The sequence below is a fragment of the Agelaius tricolor genome, unplaced genomic scaffold (assembly GCF_023055355.1).
Source record: "Agelaius tricolor isolate 1412-34295 unplaced genomic scaffold, bAgeTri1.0.p SCAF_20, whole genome shotgun sequence".
Classification (NCBI taxonomy): Eukaryota; Metazoa; Chordata; class Aves; order Passeriformes; family Icteridae; genus Agelaius; species Agelaius tricolor.
This window is the reverse complement of record NW_027269280.1, coordinates 3392105-3413148: the sequence shown is the minus strand read 5'-3', so window position 1 is coordinate 3413148 and position 21044 is coordinate 3392105. Positions and strand designations below refer to the sequence as shown.

Sequence of the window (21044 nt, the reverse complement as noted above, 5' to 3'; positions counted from 1 at the left end):
TCCCTGGAGGAAGGGAAGGGGGAAGGGAAGGGAAGGGGCTGCTCCTGCTTTGAGTTGTAACCAACAGCTCAGGCACATTTTTATGTCCATTGGTTGGGGTTGGGTTGTTTTGGTCACTGGAGGAAGAGAGAAGGAGTAGATGCTGATTGTGATTTTTTTTCCCATAATGGTACTTGCAGGAATATTCTAGCTGACACAAGGAATGGCCAGAGCAGCTGTGAGTCTCCCAAGGCCTGTGTCCCCACAGCCCAACACCAGTTCCTGCTGGCCCAGAGCTCTGTGAACGGTGCAAAGAATGGATTGGGTGGGGAGGGGCACTAGGCTGTGCCAGAGGTCTCCACAACAGGTAGCAGGAAATTGTGGTAAATCCAAATTCTCTTCAATCCCTGTCGTGTGCCCTGGACAGTGTGGTGAGATGTGGGGCACTCTCATGTTGGGTGCCCTCGAGGCACTGGGGTGTTTCTCTGGTTTCTCCAAGGTGAAGTCTGTCCTTGCCACCCAGCTGTGCAAAGGCTGGTTTTCCACACAGGTCATCTTTGCCTGTTCCTGGTTTGCTTTGGATGTGTCAGGGCTGTTGCTGTGTTCAGCTCCGAGTCAGGCTGACTTCAACAACAACAACAGCGCATCACTTTTTCTTGGAGCATCAGGACCTGGTCCCCAGCAGAGCTCAGGCCACAGGGGAACACGGGGATTTTTGCACACACCCCTCATGGTGGGGGTTTTCTCCCTAAACCCCACAGTCCTCACCCAAAAGGGGCTGGATCTGATGAGCTCTCAGGTGCAGCTCTTCCCCCATTGCCTGATTGCTGTTTACTGGACTCTGCTGAAGCCAAAATGCCCAAATTAACTGGGAAGCCCCAGGCTAAACCTCCCTGCCATGGGTCCAGGGCTGTGCCTTTGGTGTCCCACTCCAGAGTCTGTAAGTCGCTGTTTTGGGGTGATGGTTGAGGGATGGGGGTTTGCAGCTCCAGGAGGGTCTCACCTGTGCTCATTCCCCATCGCCCTGGGAAGGAGAACAGGGATGTGTGCTTTGGGATGAGGTGCTAGGAAATATTTCAGTTGCAGGAAAAGATTTAAGCACTCTCTAGGAGGAAATCCTTTCAAAGAAAGAAATACCTTTGGATTTTAGAATTGAAGAACTGGAGAGATGTTTATTCTTTGAAGAAAATTAGGAATATTTCCAGTTTGTCCCAGCAGAGGTGCCACAGAGGTGGGTCCCGGGTGCGTTTCACAGCTGAATTTTTCTGAGAACTTCCCAAACCAGTTTGTGTTTGAGAGATTGAGAGGAACCCTAACCATGAAGAGGCTGTGACAAGAGCTTATAAAAGGAGGCAGATTAATCCAGGCCTGATTCCTGGATCTTACAGCTCACATTGATCCCTGGACTTCATGGGACTAATCTGTGTCCGTGCTCAGCAGCTCTCACTGGGAGCGGCAGAGTCACAATTTAAATTTGCGACTCTCTTGGATCTTTGCTCGTTGTTGCGTGTGATGGGGGGAAAGTTTAAAAACATTGGAAAAAAAAAAGTTTAAACTGCATCCGGCCTGTCCTGTTTCGGAGGGACGAGGTGCGGGCAGCCTGGAGGAAAAAGGCTGCGGAAATAGGAAATGTCGGGGATGGAAGGGGGCCTGGCTCGGGGAGCCGTCGGGGCGAGGTGGGGAGGAGGCGGCGGGGCCGCCCCTGGCCGGGGGGAGGCGGAGCCGGGCCGGGGGAGGCGGCGGGAGGCGGCGGGCGCAGCCGGGACGCGCACGGTACCGGGGAGCGGGGGGCGGCCGGGAGGATCCCGGGGCTCGACCCGGTGGGTGCGGGCCGGGGTGGGGGGGGGGGACAGCGGGACCCTCCCGGGGCTGCCACGTCCTTCTCCTCGGGGTCCCGCCACGGCCCCGGGCTCCGTCTGCTCTGGGCGACGCCGTGGCCGCTCCGGTCAGTGCTGGGGACGGGGGAGGTTGGGAAGCCCCGGGGTCCTGGATGCTCCGTCCGCCGGCGGCTCCGGGCCCCGCGGCAGCCCCGAGGCCGTCCCGCACGGGGCAGGGGGCTCCGTGCCCGGGGCCGCTCCCCGCGGGCTCCGCTCGGCGCCCGGTGGCGGAGAACGAAGGTGCTGCCCCTGTGACGGCACCGTGGGACCGGCTCCCTCCTCCCGGCAGGTGACGAGGTGGCCGGAGCTGGGAGCGGAGCCCACCGCGGCCCCGGGGAGTCGCGGAGAGGGCGAGCAGCCCGGGGGCACGGGCGGACCTGTGGTGGCACCAGGGGCCAAGGGTGGCTTGCGGCTCTGGCAAGGACGGGTGCCCGCAGAGCGGGATGGGGACGTGCTGGCGGCAGGAGCGGATCTCGGAGGGTTTGTGGGCCAAGGCTGCAGGGCTGCCCAAAGAGGAAGGGAGGCTGGTGGGGTTGTGATAAGAACACGAGAGCCTCTCCTGCAGCCAGCCACACAGCCCATCTGGAGGCCCATCGGGTCTGCTCTTCCAGTGTACTCAGAGTTTCACTCATATGGTTTTCATGGCTGGAGCGTGGCCTTCATCAGGAGCTTGGTTTGATTGTCCTGCCCCTCACTGGGTACCCACAGGGATGGGCTGAAGCCAGGATGCCCAAGGGTGAGGTCAGCCCTGGACATAGGAGATGAGGAGGACAATGTCACTCACCTGCCAGGTTGGAATGTGGGCATCACCTGCCTAATTTGCCTGCAAAGGCTGAGATGACAGGGTGTCATTGGTGTTAATGGAGGGAAATTATGGCAGTTCCTCATCTTGGCAGTGTGGCTGGAGGGTGAGGATGCTGGGGTCAGCTTGACCAACAGCTTCCCTGGGTCAGTGTTAGAAACACAAGGGCAGCTGCCCCCACCTCCATCACGAGGTGCCAGATAAGGGCTGGAGCTTTTTGCTCCTGTAATCAATGCTTTGTTTGGAGAAGTTTGGAAATACCTTGTGAGGAAGTTCCTTGTTGTAGAGCAGCACAGTGAGGTGCAAACAGAATTGGGAAGGCAGCAGGGGCTCCGCGTGGTGCCGGGGGAGGTGATGCAAAACCAGCGGTATCACCATGAAGCAACTTCCCCTCAGCCAGCTGTGTCGGAATGTCACGCTCTTGTCACCCTCGCTGGGTGAAAAAAGCAAGATTTGGCATCCTTGGCCAGCCCCAAACGGGGAGGTGACACTCTGCTCTTGTCCCTCAGACGTTGGCAGGGTGATGCCAGCTTGATCCAGAGCCATGTCCAGGTACCTGAAGCACTTCACGGTGGTGGGCGATGACCCCGTGCAATGGAGCAACGACTATCGGAAATGGGAGGAGGAGGAGGAGGAGGCTGGGGAGAAGCAGCCAGATGGAGAGATCAAGCTGGAGCCCCCCAGGAGACACATCTCCTTCCAGTACATGATGAAAAAGCTCTTCAGCTCTCACAGGTTTCAGGTGAGGCAGAACAAACCCAGGCCGAGGGCACTTGTGACAGCAGAGCTGTTGTGGGACAGAGCTCAGGGAGAGCACTGAGGTCATGAACCCCACGGTGCAAAGAGCAGCAGCTGCTGCTGAGCTGAGCTGTCGTGTCAGAACAGAGCAGCTCTGCTTCAGGTGCAGATGTCCCCTGAGAGGAGACAAGCCCCAGTGCACAATCACCACAGCTCTGGCATGTGCTCTCCTCCCGCTCCCCGAGCCCTCCACGCCAAGTGGGGTCTAGTGGGGAGGCAGGTGGTTCCATGTGGAATATCCCACCATTCAGGGCAGCAGGAGTGGGAGCAATGGAAAGCTCCATGAAACACAACCAGCCAAATCAGGGCTGTGGGCATCAGGGTGTGTTTGTCTGAAGGGTTACATTGGTTTCTCTTGCTCATCTGTCTGTGCTGGCATGGGATTCATGTTGGTTTTTCTCCTCCAACAGATTGGGGTTGTCTGCTTGGTGATCCTGGATGCCTTGTTGGTTCTTGGGGAATTGCTTATGGATTTGAAAATCATTCTTCCGGACAGATATAATATAACCCCAAAGGTAAAATGTGGGGAAGTGTCAACATGAACAGCAGTTCCCTCCCTTTGGTGTCTCAAAACTCTCTGGATAGGCTGGGCAAAGCAGGACCTGGACTTCCAGCCTTGCTGAGCCGGTGGTTGTGGAAGAAAAGTCCTCAGCCCTTCTCCTTGTAGAGGCAACCCAGAGGTGCCCTCAAGCAGCAGAGGCTTTCCAGGCTGCTCTGCCTCTGTGCACTCTGCAGGTCTTCCTGCCTTAAACTTGTGCTCTTTTCCAGGTTTTCCACTACCTCTCCCTGTCCATTTTAACCATCTTCCTGGTTGAGGTGGGGTTTAAAGTCTTTGTCTACCGCCGGGAGTTCTTCCACCACAAGTTCGAGGTGCTGGATGGGATCGTTGTCGTCGTGTCCTTCATCCTCGACATCGTCCTCATCTTCCGCGAGCACGAGTTCGAGGCCGTGGGGCTCCTGATCCTCCTGCGCCTCTGGAGGGTGGCCCGGATCATCAATGGTGGGTGCAGGGCTGGGCTGTGTTTGCCAAACTTCCCTGAATCACCTGGGCTTTGTTCCTTTCTCAAACCCAGCCCCAGGGGTTTTGCTCTCCCAGTGAACTCAGAGTTCCACCTGTATGGAACTTTAATCAGGCTGCCATTTCTTTGGAGCAGTGACAATCTGCTGCTTGTGTTGGTGTGGAGCCTCAGGTGCATGGCAGCCAGGCACATTCCCCCTAAAAAAAACCCTTATCTGTTCCTGCACCCCTCTCCTGGAGAGGGATGGCTCATGTTCTGAATTTCCTTTGTAGGATCCTTTTGGCAGGGGAGGCCCTGTCTTCCTGAATTTGCTGCTACAGCAGAGTAGGTTTTAATGCTCTGTTCTGCTGTGACTCCATTATCCCCTCCAGGGATGCTGCAGGGAATGTCCTGATCTTACTCTAGATCTTTCTTGCTTGAATTCAAAGGGCTTGCCATAAAAAAAAGAAATAGAAAATGTCCCCAAATCAGGCTTTAGTGACTTCAGTGCTGTACCTCTTGCAAATAGATATAAATTTGGATATAGCTGAAACAAGCATAGCTGCAAACATTTTCTTCCTTCTTGAGGAAGGAATTTTGGGATTCCAAAGAATATGGCAATGAACGATCTCAAATTCCTGCGTGAAACCTCAGCTCAAGCTCTGTCCAGTGTCACTTTTGGTGGGAGCTCCACATTTGACACAGCTGGGATCAGAAGAGGGGACTGCTGGGGCTGTGCCCATTGCCCTCAGCACCTTTCAATGGGGAGAAGGTGCCTGGTCGGCAGCTGCAGCCAGAAAGAAGAGAGATGTGAGAGCAGCTTGCGGCTTTCCTTAGTTCAGAGTGAAAGTCAGAGAGAAACTGCATTTGTGTGGGGCTGTGGGAACCACGGCAGAAAGCCAGGACTGCAATTATGGGTAAATCCCCTCATCCTCGGGTGCTCCAGGCTCCCTGCCAAGCTTTATGCAATGTCCACCTGCTTGCAGCAAAGAGGGACAAAGGGAATCTGCCCCACGCTGGGGTGTTGGGTGTCAGTGCCTGGGCACGGCTCCTGCCGATGTTATCAATGCAAATGAGCAGCAGTGCTGCTTTGTCCTCGGAGAACTGAACCCCCAGAGCCCAAAGGGGTGCCTGGAGCACTGGAGTCAGCCATGACCCCGAGGAGCTGTGGCAGGAGGGAGAACGTGATGTTCTTCAGGCTCTCATCGAGCTGCTTTGTTTTATCTTTGTGGGAAGAAAACGCCTTCAGTGCGGGGGCTGAGTTGACATGGGATCACCAAATGGTGCTCATAGAGAAGTGACACCTCTGCCATGAGGAGACACTGCCTGCTCTCACTGCAGCTGAGCAAGGTGAAGCCACAGCCCTGTGGACCTGAGGATGTGCCAGGTCCTGTTCTGCCAGGCCGCAGTGATCGGCCCAGGGGGTGGAGGAGCCCTGTGGGCCAGGCCTTGCTCTGCTGTCACACCTAAAACTGCTAAAACACAGCAAAGCTGCCCCAGCTGCACCCCAGGGCTCTGCCAAGGGAGCAAATGCAGGAATTGAGTGACAGTCAGAGTGATTAATTCAGCTCTGAGGCCGGGCTGCCTCTCCCCAGCAGAGTATGGGTATCCAAATCCCTCCGGTGGCTGATTTAAAACCCTTCCTCGTTAAGGAAAGCACTTGGGAAGGGTGGTTGAGGATGACAGAAGCTGAGCTGGAGAGGAACACGTTTAACTCCTTGAGCACAGAGCCTGTGTGCTGTGAACTCCTGCTGGTGGCTGTTTTACAATGTCAAGCAAACCCCCTGTGAATTGTTCCACAGGAATCATTTTATCGGTGAAGACCCGCTCGGAGCAACAACTGTCCAAGTTAAAGCAAGCAAACCTGAAACTTGCCACGAGGGTGGAACAACTGGAGCACAGCTGTTTGGAGAAGGTAAAAAACACTTTTAATTTGGGTTTACCTGCTCATGGTGATCCTTGTGCAAGGTTGGCACTGTTGGCTTGGTTTCCTCATGGGAAAGTGTGGGGTGAGCTGGGCTGGAGCAGCACAGCCCTGCCTGTGCCTCCCTGGGCTGCTCCTCCTCAGAGGAATGATGTCCCTACCTCTGTCCTACTTCTTCTGGCCAGGTTGTGCTGTTTTCCTGCAGCAGGAGATACATTAGAGCAGTGGGAAGACCTGGGAAGTTGTTTGCAGGCTGTTCACGATTTGAATTTTGTCTCCTACAGGAGCAAGAAATCGAGAGGCTGAATAACATATTGAAACAGCATGGACTCCTCAGCCAGCAAAAATAAGAGGCCAGTTTTCCAAGATGGGAATTCTGCTTGAAGATTGCAGTGTTGGAATCTGCCAGCTTGACCTGAAAGGTTTTTCTGTCTCTTTGCTTCCTCTTGATTGTGTTTTCTATAAATGTTTTCTATTTGACCCCGCTTTGATCAGACCTTGGGATGGCAAAAATAGTTCTACTGGAAAATTAATCACCCACAGTCCCTGTAAACAGTAAGTTTTTTTTCCATTCTTGTACAGTTGTACAGTCAAAACTGAAAAATAATTTAATAAAGACACATCTTTACAAGCTATACATCCAGAAAAGTACCACTTATTTAAAATAATTTCTTTTTTATCTGTGATAACATTCTTTATTTGCAGCAAACTTGCAGTACAAATGATAACAACCCAGGCTGAACAGGTAATTTCTTCTCCACCAGCTGCCTGCTCATCATCAATACATCTCTTTGCCAACCATTCTTTTCATACTGTTGGTAGTTTCCTCATTTCTGTTGCTGCTTGTGCCACTTTGTTATTTATATAACATTCATTTCAGAAACACCAACACACCACTCCTTTCCCTGACAAAGAAATCAGCCCCAAAATAGAGGCAAACATGTGCCATCTTACGTCAAACAATGCCTTGTTCCAGCAGCAGATCCCAGTTTTGATTCTGCATTCCCTCATCTTCTCTTCCCTTTTCACTGCTCCCTCACAGCCCTTGGGGCTGCAAAGTTCTTTGTCCCCACAGCTCATAAATCCATGGATCAAAAGAACTGTAATGTGTAAGAACAGATGTAGGTGAGTGCACTGCTGGGAACAGTCAGACTCCAGAAAAGCCATAAAGAAGCAAATTCTAAAGGGCCAGGCTGGTGCTTGAATTTTTTCAGGTGCTAGAGTGTCCCTGTGGAGAGGCTGTTTGAGAGCTGAAGAGGGAGATTTAAGAAGTGGGAATTCTGAGAGATGGTGACTGCAGCAGGTGTCTCCTATGGATTTCAGCCCACTCAGCTGGAGGGGCCACTGAAACTACAACTCAACTGTTCAGGTTTTTTACAAAAGGTAATTAATTAGAGGTGTGGGGGAAATAGCCAGAAATATGTAGCTTATTCATCTATGCAAGGAGATAAAGCAGAGGCCTTATCTAATAGCACATGATGAGTTTAATTAGCAATTTAGCTCTGCTCTTGTGGGATAATGAACTTGCTTTCCCTGTGTGTCCCTGTGCCCTTCCCTTCCCCTCCTGCCTCTGCTGGCCAGGCTGGGGCTGGGCCAGAGCCACCAGCGAGTTCAAACTGCAACCTTTGTCCTCTCTGCACAGTTATAATTGGGTACTTTCCACTTCAGGGAGGTTTCTTCACCCTAAACCTTCTGAGAACCCTCACAAGGTCTCACCCTTCCTCTCTTAGCCAAATTTAGCCCAGCATCTACAACTTAGAAAAAAATGGTGGCCCATCATAGTCACAGGATAAACAATGGACTAAAAATAAGATAAAGCAGAAATATGGGGGTTTTTATGCATGCTTACCTTAGACAAAGGGATAGAAAAAGTCAAAGGGTAACTTGATGTTAATGGTGGGCCAAGCTTTGTAGCTTGGCTCTGCAGGTGAAGAAATATCAGTGAAAACCACAGAACTTGTTATAGGAATTATCCTTTCCCTTCCTGAGGGAAGCTGCAATGAAAATACAAACAGGACTTAGCTTCAGTTTTCTATTTGTACAATCATTTATTTGGTCTGGATTATATTTGCTAAAAAGGCTTTTTTTTTTCCTTTTCTATGTAGTTCCATGTTTCTTTCCATAAATGCTATATAGATTTTTATTGAAGTGTGTTTTGGCAAGGAGCCCACAGCTGTGTTTGAGCTGGAAGAGAACTGCTGGGTGTAAATACATTCTAATGTGAAGTGCTGCCTTTAGATAATGAGATTATCTGGGTCATTGTCACACAGCTGATACCCAAGGAAAACAAGCCACTTGTTTTATCTGAAATCCTGTAATTTAATTACATACCTGCTTCAGTGTGGTGCTAGTGATTGTGGCTGTAACATTCACTATCCTGGCTTGTGGATTGACCAGGGATCCGTATTTAGTCCACTTCACTTCTATTTCCAGTGACACAGGTATTTGGCATGAGCTCTGCAAAGTGTGAGAAATCATCTCATTGTCTGCCTTATGCAGAAACCATCACAGTAATTAATTATTCATGTTATTAAAAGGGTAGAATGTCCCCACAAAGCTCACTGAGGAGGTTACCAGAGCAGATGGACCCTGCACTGTTGCTGGGCAGGACAAAATCCTGAACTCTGCCAGGGCAGAATTTTGAAGGCTACAATGTTAAATATTTTTGGGCATTTCTCCTTGAACTCTCACATTTCTGGTTACAGAAACCATTCACTCTTTAGCTGCAGAAGCATGCAAGAGACCATCCACAGTCTTCTATTGTGATATTGTGCTTCTCTCTCTCTTACCCTGGCCTGGATTAGGAGGGGAAACCCTGATTCTGTTCCTTCCCTCTGTCACCTCTGGTGCTTCATCCTTAGAAGAACAACTCTCCAACCTATGTTTAAACAATTCATTTCCTACCCAGTATTTTGCCCTGATCCATAGCTGAGGTGCCTGGATACCAGCTTGATTAAATATAACTTCTACAGCAAGAATGAAACCCTCTGTGAATATTCCATGAGTTTCTTCCAGCTTATTTCTGCATTCCCAGCCCCATTTTCTCTTCCAGTTGGTTCCTGCATTTTTAGGGTGTGAAGCTGAGCTGATGCTGCAGCACAGGCACAGATCTCGTGAGGGTGGAGGGGTGGGAGTGGTTGAACTTCACCTGTTCTGAGATGTGGAGCTGAGTTATTGGCACCCAGTCAAGCACATCCTGGGCCTGAGAATTCCCAAATGAGGCCACGTACTCAGGAAAGCTTTGGCCCTTCAGCACATCAAGGAGGGTCTGAGCCAAAGGCTGGCATTTCAGAGCTGCTGTAATTCTTCCAGAAACAAAAAAAAAAAAAAAAAAAGATGAGTTACAGCAAAATCCATTGGTTTGGCACAGTCATCGTTTGTCCTTGCTCTCTGCTCTGTTCAAGCCTTCTGGCTACAGTTGCTAATGTACACAATCTTTCCAAGAGAAAGACCATTGTTAATTAAATGACATTTTTTATAATTAAATACTCTATTCTCAATATTCCTCCAGCTTTATAAATGGCCCAGGACCCGAACAGAGCCTAAGGGAAAGGGTTGTCAGAGGGTTAAAAGCATTAAATATAAAAAACCCAATAATTTCTTACCGTAACTTGCAGCCTGATATCATGTTATAACCAAATAATACTGGGGCTCTGGCTCCCTGTGCTGCCAGGCAGTCCTGGGTGGATGTGCTGTGCAGAATGGTGAGTTGGCTGTGTTTGTTACTACTCTGAATGATGCCAGATGTAACACACAGTTAAGGGAAATTAAATGCTTGATGGATATCAGGACAAAAAAAGAATCCTTAATCATATCCTTAAAATATAGCTGCAAATGCTATAATGGCTCCAGATTCCTGTCCCAGTGTGAAAAAGCACCAGGGTGTGCAATGGAGGGCTAAATGTACCTCAGTACAGAGTCCCAGGAGATTGCAGTCAGGACTGAGTCATTCCCTCCTCAAACACAGCCAGAAAAGCACATTTTTATTTTTGGCAGAGAACAGATGTATTTCATAGATGTCCGTGCTAGAAAGGCTTTGTGAGGATGGAGCAGAGCAAGTGCAGCAAACAGAAATGCAGCAGGGAAAGGATATCCTTGAGGCTGGAATCCTGCTCTGACAGGCAGCCCAACAACATAACCAGGATTGCCACTGAGAGGAACTGGCTGTGTGTTTTCCTGCAATGCAAACAGAGCATTAGTTCTTATCCTGCACTGAAGTGGTTGGAAAACACAGAAATATTTCAGTTATTTTAGGATTATGACCTGCCTTGAATGATGAGGACAAAACTGTAAGTAAGGCTTTGCTTTCTCTGTTACAGTCACAAGCTGGGGCTTGTAAATGTGACAGATTTTGAAGGCCTCCATGGCCCAGCTCTGAAATGCTGCCTCATCTGGGCATCCAGGGCAAGTTCTGCTTTACCTTGCTGCTAACAATTGTTCTGATTCAAGTTTAATAAGTTTTGTAATTAAATGTCTTTTACCAAGTCACCCATGACATCTCCACAGTTACCTGAGTGAAGCTGATTTCAAAGCTCTGCTCTATTGAAAGTGCTTCTCTGCTAATTGCCCCCAAGACAAAAGCAGCAGCTGCTTCTATTATTTCTCCTGTGTCTGTGTGGGTAATGTGATAATTCACCTGAAAATTAAACATTTTAGATATTAATTTGAATAAATACATAAGAGAAACTAAAAAAAAAAAAAATTAAACCATGCAAGTATTTTCTTTCTTCCTTGCTTAAGAAACTCAGCTCCAGGGTGGGGATGGATTTTGTCCTCTAGAGGCTGGAGCCTCTTCACAACTGACTTCTTGATAAACCTAAGTACAGACACAATATTCATCTACTTTAAAAATGATGATGTGCAGCATCTATTCCTCTCTCTGAAATAATTTTGTCCCAAGCATAAAGTAAATTCTAAACTCACATCATTGCCTGTTTTGCCACATACACAGAAGTAAGACCAGGATTTCAGCCTGGCTCCATGTTGTATTGCACAGAGTTATTATTTTGCTGCAAAACACTCTCTTTTACTCAAAATCAGTGCTTCTCCCATGACATTTACTTTGGAGATGTCACAATATATGGAAGCTGCAAGGCCTCCTGACAGCTTTGCAGTTTGGGAATCAGAAGTGATTTGATGCTTTCCATCAGCTCTGAGCAGGAAAAGGCTGCCAGACCTACCCCAAGAACTGCATTGATGCACAGTCCATCCAAAACCATGGGGAGCCTCAGGGCTTCACCACTGCTCAGGAAAGTCCTCATTCCATTCACAGACTGGACAGCTATGGACTGGACAGTAATATTCACCTGGAAAACAGACTCATGTCAGCTCTGAACACTGGGTATAATTAATTTTGGCTTTTTCTGTGTTATTATATTTGTGACCTTTCTGGGTTCTGTTCCACAGCAACAGCATGCAGTAATTCTCTGAACAACTGCTGTGTTACAAGTGCTGCTGAAGCTCAACCAAAGGGTCTGGGTTTAAATAAAAAAGAGATTTTCTTGAAAAAAGGGAGTTTTATATGAGAGGAATGTATCAGGCTTGAGTATTTGCAGGCAGCATTTTATCTTGGAGTTGCTAAGTATCATTACTGATAGCAAATGATGTAATTTTTTAAATGTAAAGATTTGATCAATCAGTGAAAAATTCCCACTGACTATAACTTAATAAGAATTTTGCCCACAGCTCTTCCAACTAATTTAGAAGGATACTTACCATCTGACTTGATTTGGGCACCTGAGGGAGAATAAAAGGACAAATTAAAGCAGTAGCAAAGATCTGACCTATTGCATGTAGCAGTCAAGTAAAGCAGGTAAGGCTTTGTCTATTTAACTCTCTCTCATAACAATAACTTTTATGTTGTGGAGTTAATTTTATATAAAGCAGAGTATCCAGGAAGTGTGAAAAGAACTGTCACAATCCAATCCCCTCCTTCTTCTGACTTTTAGAATTATTCAGAGACCACCAGTTTAGGAAACCTGCCAGGCTGTGCTTCCCAAATGAAGAGCTTTTGTTGGCCTGTTCCATAGTTTCATGGTCTCTAAACCAATAAAAGAGAAGCAAGTATCTCTCTTATGCAGTTATACAGTTGCCCCACTGAAAAATATCCACCAGAAATATTTCATGGAAAGGCAAAAATGTCAGACCAAGGTTATCAGTCAGGTAAAAATACTCCCATGGAGTACAATTTTGTCAAAGGTTTTACTTTTCTGAATGTTTGGGTCACATCTTTGGGAAGGGACCAAGGCTTGGACTCTGATCATGAAGCAATTCTGCAGAATTATGATGGGATACTGAGAGCAGTGACTCATCTCCTGTCCCAGCAGGGAACACATTCCTGGGAGCTGCAGAGCTGAAGGTGGTGCAGGTACAGTTTGTCACACATTCATCATCCCAAGTACAGCCCAGCCATCAGAATGAGCTGGATGAATAAAAATCTCTGTAATAAAGATTAGACTCATCCTTCAGGGAATGGTGCTAGGAGGAGTGAGCACCACTCCTAAAGTTCAGTTTGTCATGCCTGGGGTGATGGATGCTGTCGCTGGAGCTCACTCAGAGCACTGCAGCCACGCTGCTGCCCCAGCTCCCCCCCAGAAAAGGCAGGACCAGCTCATTGCTGTGGCAGCTCCAACTCACTGAGCGTGGTGTGTGTGAGGATCCTGCTGGGACATGCCAGGAATCCCCAGCCCTCCTTGGATCTGCTGACCAGGCACAGAGCAGAGTTTATCTGCAGCAATTCCCAAACGTTGTTCTCACTCCGGCCGCCCGTGCAGGCAGGGAGGGTGGGATGCTGGGGATGGGGCGTTCTGTGGGACCCGCTGTCCCAGTGCTCCCAGTAAGGCTCCCTCTCTTACTGGTTTGCCGTTTTTTTGCCGGCAGCTCCACCTGCTGGCACCGGGAGCGCTCCTGCTCTGCCCTGTGGCCGCCCTGTCCCAATGCCATCACCTTCCTGTTGTCACCTCCAGCTCCCTTTTCTAAGGGAACCTTCCCGCAGAGCATCTCCGGCAGCTTCTCAGCCTCCTCCAGGTCCTGCAGCTGATCCCTCCTGACACCCAGCGTGCTCTGGGCAGAGCTCTGACCCCTCCCAAGCTCAGCCATTACCTTGGCAAGCAGCACAGGGATAAGGGGTTATGGATTTTCCAGTCAGGAAAGGGAATTCATCTTTAAATCAAACCCACTCAGCTGCTGGAGCCCAGCCTGAGCCACTCTTGCTCTTTTCTGGTCCTGCAGCCAACAAGAACTAATTTTGGGAGGACATGGAGACACTTAAAGCCCTTCTGAGGCAGGGTTTTCTCCACTTCTTCCACAGCAGGAGGATCAAAAGCCAACATTTGGGAGCAATCCTTGGTTGATTTCAATGAGATCCTGAAGGAGCAGGAGAATGATCCCATCTGTGAGGGTGTGAAGTCCTTAGTGGGCTTTCCTTGCCTTTGGGAGCTTTGCAATCTGTGAGCAGCCTGGAAGGGGTCTTTAAGCAGTTACTCACTGCTAATTAAATGAATTTAAATAATTACATAAATTAAAATAATTTTAATGGTGAAGAGGTTGCTGTTTCTTTACAACCTCCAGCTTCTGGAAGGAGCCATCAGGTTAAGGTATGATGCATTTCAGTTTCATTTTTTTCATGAGTGATTTCTTTGTCTTCCTGAATATCCTTACAGGGGATTTATTTGTACAGAAGACACCATCCCCCAGGTCAGAAAGGGATGAAAAAGTAGGCAAAGCTTTGAAAAACAGCCCCAGACTGGATTTTAGCAGGCAGGATCCAAAGAAACCTGCTCTCAGTCATGTTGTCTGGGAGCATAAAGAAAGCTGTGTCAGCCCCCACTAGCAAAAACTGAGGCTTGGAGGAAAGGGGCAGATGTAAAGGATTAAACCTGACAGGTTTACCTTGCAGTACAAAGGTTTAGCAACTCTTTAAAACTCAGATTTCTTAGAATTATGTGTTCTGATAAATGGGCTTCTTGGAAAAGCCTGAACATGCACAGGAACAAGAAACTGCACTAGCTCAGTGCCACGACCTTGGCTCTTCAAAACTATTATTTTCTACTTTATCTTTGACTATATTATTTATATTTTGCTAAGTAGAGAACAGTAAATGCTTCTGTTACCAAAGCTTGAAGTAAAAACATTCCCAAAGGCTTTCTGTATAAAATCTGCTGTATAGGGAGACATTTCTTCCCAACTCACAATTTAAAAATCCAAATAAAACACAATATCCCTCAGTAAACAGAAGTTATTTCATCCTGCAGATGTAAAAGATATAAAATATGAGTATTTCAGCTATATCACTGTTTCAAATCATACTTACTGCCAAAATGCTGGAGTTGATATAAAACAACATGCTAAGTGCTTGAATGCTGTCACATTTTTCCACACTTACTGATCTAATGCATTTTGTGGCTTGGTTTACTAAAAAGCCTGGAAAAAAAAAAAGTCACCAAGTATTACTGGAGGAAATGAAAGAGCAATTATGAAAAGCATAAATGAAAAACAATACAAGTACCAGCAAAATTGAAAGTAAATGTCATCTCTATTGCAGATAAGGTTTTATGTGAGCTTTGAAGAATGAAACTTCTATTCTCAAAAAAATGTTATAAGAAAAAATATTACTTCTTAACAAATAGAAAAAGCTTCATGAAAATTACTTAGTTTTTGAATCTCTTAATAAGATTTTTTTTTCTTTCACAAGAGACTTCAGTCCTGTAATCAGCACCCTGACTGAGACCACATTTAATGATGGCAGTGGGCTTTGGGAAATGCAGGTGTGGGTTTGGTTGTGGGGTTTTTTTTCAGGAAATTGTGTGCAAGGTTAAAATGCAGAGCTCAGCCTGCAAATCTGACTTGTGAGAGGAGCCCCTGGGCAAAGGGAAGGTGCCAAGGCTGCCAAGGCTGAAAGGATCACAACATAAGGACTGTGAGCAGACAGAATTACCAGTTTCCTGAGAGGTTTAATAAAATAAAAATAGTTTTATTTTTTGCACCAGGGCTGGCTTGGTGCAAACCCCTCCTCCCTCAGGGTGTCACCCTTGTGCTGTTTGCTTAAACCATTTATGCCAAACAGGACATTTTCTTGTTGGATAAACAACCCTCTAACAAGATTTTCAGGGATTTACTTATCTCACTTTGAATGTTTAATAGAGACACAACACAATTTCCATTCTATGTCTTAAAAAACCAAACAAAACAGAGAAACAGAAGAGATTTGAAAATCATCTGTTTATGAATCCTTAGCTGAATTCTCCATGGGGAGTGTGCCAGCTTTCTGACTGACTGATCTAAGAACAGAATCCTAAAAAGCAAAACTTTGGGACTCAAGTGTATTTTCCAACCTGCAGGATTTGCATCAGAGCACCAAGAAGAGACAACAGGACTTGGCAGCCTCAGGAATGCATCCTCTGTCTGGACAGGAACCCCATACTGCCAAATAAAAGCCACAGTCAGGTACACAGGTGTGGTTCAGCCCATTTTTATTGACAACAAATATGAATAAAAGCAGTATTTATTTCCACAGGGTCTCTCAATAATGCTCTGTGCAGCAATTTTTCAGTCACTGCTACAGCTTTATGCTGAAAATGGCAGGAAAAAAAGTGCCTTATTTTTCAAAGATCTTAAAAATCTAGCTCACTTTTTAAGTAATTAAACACAAAACATTACATTTTTCTTTTTACATTTCTATATTTAAAGACCAATATAAATTTTGCTTCTTCCAGCAGAACTGCATTATTTAAAAGCAGATGCAAACAATGCTGATTTCTTCTTTCTGGAATAATTTAATACTAATTGCACCAAATATAATTTCCCTCCTATTGAATCAGAGAGAATTTACCTCATATCTGGAAGTTTCATTTGCCTCAGAGGGATTTTGAGCATCTGGATCCAAATTCCAGCTGTCAGGCTCAGCACTGAAAGTAGCACCTCCAAATTTGTCAAGCAACTCATCAAAATTTTCTGCAGTTGGGATTTCAGGGGATTTGAGGTACAGGGCTTGTTCATCTGACAAAATATTTAGAGGAGGAGATAATTTAAGGGAAAAAAAAGATACAGAAACAATACTTAGTAACAATGAGACAACTTTAAGCATTATTTATTTAGGATGCTAAATTATTTACAAAAAAAAAAAAACCCAAACTATTTTGTTTTTTCCAACAGACAAGACCAAGAGTACCAGATGTTTAATTTCATGTTTTCACAAGTGAAAGGATCACAACATAAGGACTGTGAGCAGATAGAATTACCAGTTTCCTGAGAGGTTTAATAAAATAAAAATAGTTTTAAATTTAGTTTTTTTTCTGGTACCTAAAGAGCTTACAAATAATAACACCACAATGCTTAACATTGCCTACAACTCTACTTACAGTTTGTAGCATGAATGCAGAAAATACTGGGATTTACTTGGTCAATTAATTTAAATATCCTTTCTGGTGGATTTGCTTCAACATCAAGAGAATACACAGCAGCCTTCTGACTACACAGCTGGCTGTCACCTCTGCAAAGACACAAAATAAATGAATGATCCACTCAAAGTTAGTGTTGACCAGACTTTAAAGTTCTTTTAATCAACTGAGGCAGCACCAGAAAAATTTTAAAAGCATGAAATTACTGAATTTAGCATAATTTGTAGAACAATTGTGCATCCTTAGAAGGTTCCTATTGTTTTATGCTCTGTGCTTAGTAATAAATAATAGAGAATTCTCCCACATGTTTTTTTCAGCAGAGGAAACTGTGAGCAGCCACATGAAGGAAGGTAAGAAACAGACTGGGGGAGGGAAAACCAGGGACAATATGAGAGAGAAAATGTCAGATTGGGTGGGATCCAGATGGTTGAGACCCCAAAAGTGCAGGGCTGCACCAGAGGCCACACACAGCTCAGCAGCACTTTCATTCCTACCACCCAAGTAGGATGTCAGAGCAGGAAACCAGGTCAGTTCTGGGGATGTTGGAATAATATTCAATTTGAGCAGGGAATGGGAAGAATTCCTGCTTGAGATGATGTGAGAGAAATGGCAGAGAGAGGAACAGGAGGTGAAATAACCCAGCCTGTCTTGGAGAAGTGTTTAAGGCTGTGCCATGGGCTCATCAGGAGCTGCAGGACAATGGGAGAATGCGCCAGTTCAGAGCCTGGCAGCTCTGGAGTGCCCCACATGCCACAAACTGCAGCTGATGATCCCTCTGAAACTGGATTTTAGCAGCACAGAGCAGCTGAGGACAGGCCCTGGAGAAGTGAAATGACTTTCAGAAATTTTGAAGCCTGGAGTTAAGCTCTTCCATGAGGTGAGTCATTTGTTAATAGGATCAAACCCAATAGGATCCCACCATAAATCAAACCCTTCTGCTGCTGTTTCAGAGATCTCACGGCCTCTGCATTGGGATCAGCCAGAATAACACAAATATGCAAATGTAGATAAGCTCTGATGTAAATAATGAGACCCACAACACCTGCAGACACTGAAAATCCCCTGGCTTTTCATGCAAAATAAACATTTTACACAAAAGAATTTGGGCAAAAGAACACAATTTCATTTGAGGCATTTCTAGTTGACAAAGGCAGCACAGTCATCTGAGGCAATTAAAGTGTCACTCAGGAGGGTGTTGATTAGACCTTTCTGATCCATATAAATATCTATAAATGGGGAGCAGGAGTCTTTTGTGTGCCAGAACAATAAGAAACCACAGTCTGGCATGACTGCTAATTCAAATTCCAAAGCACCAAGAATAAACCCAGTGCTCAGATTGGCATAATTTATACAGAAGGTGGGTTGAAAAAGCTGCACTTATTGTTCTGAGAAGTCACCAAGAGATTTTTTTGCACATTATTATTTTGAAGTCAGCTTTCTTAACTCCTCTTTGAGAAGATGAAGTTGGGTGAAGGTGTTTTCAGATTAAATAGCAAAGAAACAACTCCTGGCTTTACTTTTTCGGTATAATGTTACATTTTATTGTTTGTGAAGTGGCAGTGGGGGAGCAGGTCGGGATGGTGACTTGTAAAATTAGGGTCAGAAAAATGCTCACACTGTTTCAACAAGCTCTGAATGGATTAGGTGTGTAGCTGATATCATAAATGTAATCAAAGAGGTCACTGATAAATTTGCTGATAAAAACTGGTGATCTACAGCAGTGGCCAGATTGGTCCTTTGGGATCAGTTTTTTTAACTCCCAGACATTGCATTGATCAAAGTCTAAAGATGCATCATTCTTACCCCAAAAAAGCAGCACCACCTAAATCCCCACCGGGAAACAGGAGGAAAGAGGGAACGAGAGGGAGAGAACTGGGTGGGAGGCGGATTTGCTGCTCTGCCTGGCTGGGGAAGGACAGCAGGGAGGGGACAGGCGGCAAATGAAGGATTTTGTGCTTTCTGGTTATTTCTGCACTCACATGACCACGGGGATGGAGCACGTGGTGAAGAGGCTGAAGTCCTCGGCGCTGCAGTCGGGGTCACAGCAGCAGTTGGTGTCGCACTGTGCCACCAGCAGGTCGCAGACACAGAGCCTGGCAACTGCAGCAGAGAGCGAAACGAGAGCTGCAGCGGGGACACTTCCCCTTGTCACCTCGCTTTTTAGCGGTCAAAAGCCTTCTCCAAATTCGTGTTTTCTTGAAGTTATTTCTAAGAGGAATCTTTTCTGCTGCTGAGCAAATTTATTTGGAACACGTGGACAAAACCAAGCCGTGCTAAAAACTGTTCCCTGAGAAACAAAACCCAGTAGGGATTTTGGAGGTGTGAAAATCTGCTCAGCCTCGCAGAGGAAAAAAAAAAATAAGAGGTACCAACAAGGTGTGTTTATCTGCTTGTTTCAGTTTATCAGGGAGAAAAATAAAACATTTTGAAGGAGCAGAGATGTTTACAAGTTTTGAAGATGGCTCAGGGGCCAGGAATACATTTCCCTGATGTGCCAAAACAACCATAATTGACTTCTTTGAAACTGTTTTTTCTCTCTGTTTTTAGATACTGTGAAATATCATAATCACAGACAAAATGCTAATAATTCTGTAAACTGGCTCAGTAAATTACACTTGGCAAATTCTTCAAACTCTCTGAGGTCTTCAAGTTTATAAATTCAAAGAACAGATATTATTCTACTGAACTGTTTTTGAGAGTTGCTGTTCTATAATTAATCTAGACTTAAGAATAGCACAGAATGAGGAAAATTAAGGCCAGTGTTTTAAAATAAAGACATTCAAAGAATAATTTCATAACTAATTCCTTTATTTCACTTTGACTGCTGCCTGTGGCCCTGTGGATGTTCTCTGACCACCTGAACAGCATCCAGGTATTTCCTGGAATCTCTGGAGTTCTGACTGTTCTCTTGGCTGAGCTTAGCCCTGGATCCTTAGCTCACCCTGTAAACAGAGAAGTTTAAACATGGATGATTAGATTGCAAGGTTATGTCTGTGAGATGAGGGATTTAAGTCCCTTTTCCCTAGGAGGTAGCACTGGGGTGGCTTTCCTTTGGCAAGCATCCCATGGAAAGCTCAGCTGAGGGCAACACCACCAGGATATAAAAGTGACATCAAAGTGTAGCAAATTATACAGTGGGAAACACCTTCTGAGAACACAGTAACCAAACTCTGTGAGCTTTGATTTTATGACAATGTATCTACAGCGCTTGGGGCACAGTGTGCATCCAGCCCGGGCTGTGCTGGAGCTCTCCAAGGACACCCAGGGCACTCCTGTGCCAGCTCCGAGCTGCCGCTGTGCCCAGAGCAGTGCTGGGTGGGCAGCAGACCCTGCCCTCCACCCCACGGACCCTCCCGGCTGTGGGATGCCCAGCTCTGGATGTCCATGCCAGGATCAGCGTGCCCGGGGCCTGGGGCCTGCTCGGGGCTGGCTGAGCCCTCCTGAGGAGGCTCCGAGCGGCCTCGGCTGCAGCTGCCCGGGGTGCCCGAGCAGAGAGCCCCAGAGATCCCCACCAGAAGCCGGGCAGGTGTGCCAGCCCTGGGCGACCGCAATGCGAAGGGGAGGCCAAGGACCGAATGCCCGAGGGAGGCCTCAGCGGGGCTCCCTCAGCCGGGGAGCGCCGCCGGTGCCCGCAGCGCACGGAGGGCACCCACCGTCCGTGACCGGGGCCGGCGCGCTGCGGACCCGCGCCTGTGCGGCATCACTTGTATCGGCCGGCTCTTCCGCCCGGAGCGGCGGCGGAAGGAGGAGGAGGAGGATGAGGACGCAGAAAGCCCTGAGCCGCGGCGGCGCCGCCATGGCGGCCGCCCTTAGCAACGGCGCGTTGCCAGGGCGCGCGGGGCATGACGGGAAGGGCGAATCCCGCTCTCGCGAGACTTGGCGAGTGAAGGGGAAGGGCCGCGCCCCGAACATGGCGGGCATAGGAAGGGCATGGCCCTGGGTATCTGCGGTTCGTTCAGCCGCCCTCGGGCTCCCTCATCGCCCCCCAGCGCGGGGAGCCTCGGGGAGAGGCCACGCGTAGGGTTCTGGCTGGATATGGCCGTCGTGGTGGTGCCAGGCGGCCGCCTGTGGCACCCAGCGCCCTCAGGAACAGCCCCGGTGGTGATGAGGGGTCGGTGCCCCCTCTGAGCCACGGGAAGGGGTTCAGGTGGAGCGGGCCAAGTGTAACCCACGAAAGTGGTTTGGCAAAAACTCCTAGAAGGCCCCGCATTTAAAAATATAAACATAAAAAAAATTGGGAAATGGCCCAAAATCAGTCAAAAAGGGCTT

General features: G+C 47.3%; 2 protein-coding genes across 3 annotated transcripts; one reads left to right on the top strand and one right to left on the bottom strand.

Moving 5' to 3' along the window:
* The first annotated feature begins 1675 nt into the window (after window positions 1-1675).
* Window positions 1676-7013, top strand: HVCN1 (hydrogen voltage gated channel 1). 2 transcript variants are annotated; one of them, XM_071445108.1, is made up of 6 exons: window positions 1676-1752; window positions 3168-3400; window positions 3867-3971; window positions 4225-4456; window positions 6257-6369; window positions 6663-7013. In XM_071445108.1, exons 2-6 carry the CDS (start codon window positions 3203-3205, stop codon window positions 6726-6728), a joined length of 714 nt encoding a protein of 237 aa, XP_071301209.1. In that variant the 5' UTR covers window positions 1676-1752; window positions 3168-3202; the 3' UTR covers window positions 6729-7013. The 2 variants fall into 2 exon arrangements, with proteins under 2 accessions (XP_071301209.1, XP_071301210.1); XM_071445109.1 differs by having other exon boundaries at window positions 1723-1799.
* TCTN1 (tectonic family member 1) lies at window positions 6922-20573 on the bottom strand. The gene is made up of 15 exons (XM_071445107.1): window positions 20429-20573; window positions 18755-18875; window positions 16737-16867; window positions 16208-16374; window positions 15711-15798; window positions 14690-14799; window positions 12094-12114; window positions 11559-11684; window positions 10889-11014; window positions 10472-10554; window positions 9984-10124; window positions 9527-9683; window positions 8710-8835; window positions 8228-8372; window positions 6922-7478 (listed from the first exon to the last, which is right to left on the bottom strand). The coding sequence occupies exons 1-14, from the start codon at window positions 20571-20573 to the stop codon at window positions 8229-8231; spliced, it is 1686 nt and encodes a 561-aa protein (XP_071301208.1). The 3' UTR covers window positions 6922-7478; window position 8228.
* Window positions 20574-21044: the final 471 nt, after the last annotated feature.